Here is a 5,448-nt window from a genome sequence, read left to right as displayed (position 1 = left end):
GTGGGAGACCTCGAATCCGCACCACTGCTCGAATGGAAACTTCTATTGATTAGGAGTTTCCGAGTACAATTTACATGGACTGGAGAGACGTGATGATCCGAGGGGTTGCGTCGGTTCCAGGGGATATGAGAGAGAGGCGTCTGTTGCGGGAGGAACCGCAATGACGGTTGGGCAAGGGGAGATTCCCTGCTAATTACATGTGCTAATTAATCTCAACAGAAAAGAGAAGCATAGGCCCTGGTCCATAAATTTGGAGTAAATAGTGTTTGACACCACTGAAAAACAGAGAATGTATTCAAATAAGTTTGAGTGGATGAATATTACCCTCCGAACTAGAGTGAAAAGAAACACCAACACATTGGTCAGATCATGTGAACCAAACTACCTATATAGAAAGGGTTTCTAATGGTTAAAATTGTACCCAAAAAACGTATTATAAATGTTGATATTCATGCCAGATTTGACAATTTTTAATCTCTGTTTATCGACTCCGGCATGAATTTTGTAGGAGCTGTACATACATATCTTGTGGACATCCACAAATATATTTTCGAAAAGTTTCGACCCATTTAAATTTGATATTTTTGAAACGGGAAAGTCTAGTGTTGGTGTCACTAGATATTCTCTCGTGGCAGGTCCACGCGCAGACGTCGCGGTGCATGGAAGGCCAGATGGCTGGACAGCTTGTTCGTGCAGCAGGCACGCACGGTCTCCTAGCAAGGCAGCGCATGCAGTGCGTAAAAGATGGTGAGCTACTCTCACGATACCGATGGTTTTGCATGTAGATAGACTCATCTGATCTTACTTGACTTGACCCGACAGAAGATGGATGGATTGGACTATCCTGGATCACTGCAGTGTGCGACCTGACCAGCCAAATGAGTTTACACCCCTGCAGGTTCATCAATGTACGTATATATAGACAGTAGGCAGTACGGACCTTCTGTTAATTTGACGGGACACGCATGCAGACTAGCTCGGCTGATCACGTACGCCATGGGACATGCAGGGTGACACATCCCCCTCCTCTTCTCTTCGCCCGTCAACAACGGAGGAGTACACTTCTCTCCTCTGTACCGTGCATGGAGGCAGTACTGCAGCTTGCTTGCTTGCACCTGTTGCGCACGCGTGACCTACAGATGGCTCCATCTGGCACGGCACTGTGATGATCTGTCCATGGAGGCCAGGCTAGCTAACACACATGGCAGCACAACAGCTAGCCGTCGATCGACCGGCCAATCCAGCTGCTGCTCCGTTCAAGCTCAAGTAGATGCACTGCACGGACCAGCCCGCGGTGCATTACAAACGAGAGTATCTCTGCCCAGTGGTTCCTGGCCGCTTTTGCAGTGGAGTTAAAGGCAGGTCACCATTGCTTTCTTTCATTGGATTGGACATGACAACAATTCCTCGGGGCGCGGACGGACGGGAACGATGCCGTGTGTCGAGCTCACTGTCTCTGGCTTGTCCCGTCACAGCGTTTATATCTGCCGACTGTCCGGCAGAAGATACAAGCAGGAAGCAGCGAGGTTGGACCGAATCGTCTTGCTCTTGCAGTAGCACCAAAGTTTGCAACAGCACTGCATGTTGATTTATCCTTTTTTTTATACACATGCCTAATTCTACTTTTATCAGCATTTTTCTTTTTTGAAAACCTTTATCGGCACTAGTTGTGTACTCATCAACACATGCATGCAGCACTTGTAAAAAATAAAAGAACGCATGCATGTAGATTATTACTCACATTCATCTTTGAAACTTAAAAGTCAATATACTGGCTGAGTAGTAGCATACGTGCATGTGCATGACTCGAAGCGTGAAGAGTCAATATACTGGCTGGCTAGTTGAAACCTAAAAGTGCAGCAAAAGAGACGGTCTGCCCTAGAAATTAATCTTTAATCACACGAACACAAGAAAGAGCAGAGCACAGAAGCAAGGTTTGCAGATCCCATGTACGTACAATACTACAACGAACGAAGCTTCAGATTCATATATACTGACACTACGTAGAAGGTAGCTTAGAATCCATGGCGTGATTGATATTAAGCTAGCCAGGCCTAGGAGTGGAGGCACTTGCATCTCCAGCCGAGCGGCTTGTAGTTGGAGTGCTCGTCGTACGAGGACGGCAGCAGCGCGCCCCCTCCTCGCCCTGCCGCCGGCGATGCCCGCTTCTCCTTCTTCCTATTCTTCAGCTGCCGCCCCAGGTCGCGCGGAGCGACGGGCACCTGCACGGCCTCGCACCGGCGGCCGCCGCACGCCCACTGGCACTGCCCTTCGCAGCTCGGCGGCCGGGAACCCAGCGTCTGCTGCATCATGGCCCCCACGCTGCCCCCTTCCTCCTGCAAATCCATACACGGTCGATCAGTCTACTACTAGCTAGCATGCATGATTAAGCGTACTACATACGCACCTTGGTAATGGCGGCCTCTGCATTGCCGTGGGTGGCGGCGGTGGAGGCGAGGATCCGGGGAACCAGCTGCAAGAGGAGCAGGAGGAGGAGGACGACGACGACATGGCGGCGGCGCCCCATTGGGAGGGAAGGCAGAAGAGAGGTGAAGTGAAGCAGAGTGGAGGACGAGCAGAGGCCCTGCTGCCTGCACCACCTGCACTAGATATGTGTACTGCTCCAGGCTCCAGCTAGCTTTGGCTGCTCGTCTTTCCACGCTGCATGCGTCGTGTCACTTCACTGGCGCAGCTACATGGAGCTAGGGAAAAAGCCTACCGCATGCATGCATGCATGCATGTGTATGCTAGTACTGGCTCTTGCTCGATCGATCTCCGGGTGATCCATCGACCGGACCGGACTGGACCTTGAGATGACACGGACTAGTGCACTACCTACTACACCAAGGGGCATCTAGCCCCACCATGGTTGCGGATAGATAATGACAAACTAATTTAGGAATTTAACTTTGCAAAATGAGGCTTAAATAGAATTTTATAGACCACATTTGGAAGTACGGAAGAAATATCTGGTACTCCCATATCTAGGGGGCTAAATTCCGTGTTTTGATCACTTTTTCAAACCTATTCGAGATCTGACCCTAGTTTGAATTTTTTTCGAGATCTGGCCCTTTTGCTACCGCCAGGGACCATGGCGGTAGGGTATAACAGCCTACCGCCAAGGACCCTGACGGTAGGGTTGCATGCCCTACCGCCAAAATCCGCCTAAGTATTGAACACAGTGCGTGCTCGTGCCTACCGCTAAGCTCCTTAGCGGTAGGGTTGTGCAGGCTACCGCCAGCCCATTTGGCGGTAGAGATGTTTCCTACAGTCGGTGTCAAAACCGGCGGATCTCGGGTAGGGGGTTGATATGTCTCCAACGTATGTATAATTTTTGATTGCTCCATGCTATATTATCTACTGTTTTGGACTATATTGGGCTTTATTTTCCACTTTTATATTATTTTTGGGACTAACCTATTAACCGGAGGCCCAGCTCAGAATTGATGTTTTTTTTGCCTATTTCAGTGTTTCGAAGAAACGGAATATCAAACGGAGTCCAAACGGAATAAAATCTTCGGGAACGTGATTTTCTCACCGAACGTGATCCAGGAGACTTGGACCCTGCTCCAAGGAACAAAAGAGGCGGTCACGAGGGTGGGGGCGCCCCCCTAGGGCGTGCCCCCTGCCTCGTGGGCCCCTCGTTGCTCCTCCGGCGTACTTCTTCCTCCTATATATACACATATACCCCCAAACGATCAGGACAGGAGCCAAAAACCTAATTCCACCGCTGCAACTTTCTGTATCCATGAGATCCCATCTTGGGGCCTGTTCCGGAGCTCCGCCGGAAGAGGGCCGTCATCACGGAGGGCTTCTACATCATCATAGCCTCTCCGATGAAGTGTGAGTAGTTTACCTCAGACCTTCGGGTCCATAGTTAGTAGCTGGATGGCTTCTTCTCTCTCTTTGAATCTCAATACAAAGTTCTCCCCCTCTCTCGTGGAGATCTATTCGATGTAATCTTCTTTTTTGCGGTGTGTTTGTTGAGACCGATGAATTGTGGGTTTATGATCAAGTCTATCTATGAATAATATTTGAATCTTCTCTGAATTCTTTTACGCATGATTGGTTATCTTTGCAACTCTCTTCGAATTATCCGTTTGGTTTGGCTAACTAGATTGGTAGTTCTTGCCATGGGAGAAGTGCTTAGCTTTGGGTTCGATCTTGCGGTGTCCTTACCCAGTGACAAAAAGGGCAGGAAGGCACGTATTGTATCATTGCCATCGAGGATAACAAGATGGGGTTTATTTCAGATTGCATGAATTTATCTCTCTACATCATGTCATCTTGCTTAAGGCGTTACTCTGTTTTTAACTTAATACTCTTGATGCATGCTGGATAGCGGTCGATGAGTGGAGTAATAGTAGTAGATGCAGAATCGTTTCAGTCTACTTGTCACGTACGTGATGCCTATATACATGATCATGCCTAGATATTCTCGTAATTATGCTCAATTCTATTAATTGCTCAACAGTAATTTGTTCACCCACCGTAGAATACTTATGCTCTTGAGAGAAGCCACTAGTGAAACCTATGGCCCCCGGGTCTATTCTCATGATATCAATCTCTATCACTTTAATATTGTTTTGCTATTTACTTTGCCTTTACTTTTTACTTTGCATCTTTATACCAAAAATACCAAAGATATTCTATCTATCAGATCTCACTCTCATAAGTGACCGTGAAGGGCTTGACAGCTCCTAATCATGTTGGTTGCGAGTAGCTATCGTTTTGTGCAAGTACGAGGGACTTGAGCGTGGCCTCCTACTGGATTGATACCTTGGTTCTCAAAAACTGAGGGAAATACTTACGCTACTCTGCTGCATCATCACTTCCTCTTTGGGGAAAACCAACGCAAGCTCAAGATGTAGCAGGGGTCCCGAACTGTGCGTCTAAGGCGGATGGTAACAGGAGGCAGGGGACACGATGTTTTACCCAGGTTCGGGCCCTCTTGATGGAGGTAAAACCCTATGTCCTGCTTGATTTATTCTTGATGATATGAGTATTACAAGAGTTGATCTACCACGAGATCGGAGAGGCTAAACCCTAGAAGCTAGCCTATGGTATGATTGTATGTTGTCCTACGGACTAAAACCCTCTGGTTTATATAGACACCGGAGGGGGCTAGGGTTACACAAGGTCATTTACAAAGGAGGCGATATCCATATCCGTATTGCCTAGCTTGCCTTCCACGCCAAGGAGAGTCCCATCCGGACACGAGACGAAGTATTCAATCTTGTATCTTCATAGTCCAATAGTCCGGCTGTCCGGAGACCCCCTAATCCCGGACTCCCTCAGTAGCCCCTGAACCAGGCTTCAATGACGATGAGTCCGGCGCGCAGTGTTGTCTTCGGCATTGCAAGGAGGGTTCCTCCTCCGGATATACCACAGAAGAGTTCAAATAAAAGGATAGTGTCCGACCCTGCAAAATAAGTTCAACATACCACC

At 48.2% G+C, this 5,448-nt stretch overlaps 1 protein-coding gene across 1 annotated transcript; it reads right to left on the bottom strand.

Moving 5' to 3' along the window:
* Positions 1-1,781: 1,781 nt before the first annotated feature.
* Positions 1,782-2,603, bottom strand: LOC125555436 (EPIDERMAL PATTERNING FACTOR-like protein 2). The gene is made up of 2 exons (XM_048718395.2): positions 2,408-2,603; positions 1,782-2,336 (listed from the first exon to the last, which is right to left on the bottom strand). Exons 1-2 carry the CDS (start codon positions 2,525-2,527, stop codon positions 2,055-2,057), a joined length of 402 nt encoding a protein of 133 aa, XP_048574352.2. The 5' UTR covers positions 2,528-2,603; the 3' UTR covers positions 1,782-2,054.
* Positions 2,604-5,448: the final 2,845 nt, after the last annotated feature.

This window comes from Triticum urartu, chromosome 5A, assembly GCF_056163025.1.
Source record: "Triticum urartu cultivar PI428250 chromosome 5A, HENAU_Tu73, whole genome shotgun sequence".
NCBI classification, from domain to species: domain Eukaryota; kingdom Viridiplantae; phylum Streptophyta; class Magnoliopsida; order Poales; family Poaceae; genus Triticum; species Triticum urartu.
Note: the sequence above shows the minus strand (reverse complement) of the source record. Positions and strands in the feature narration are given on the sequence as shown.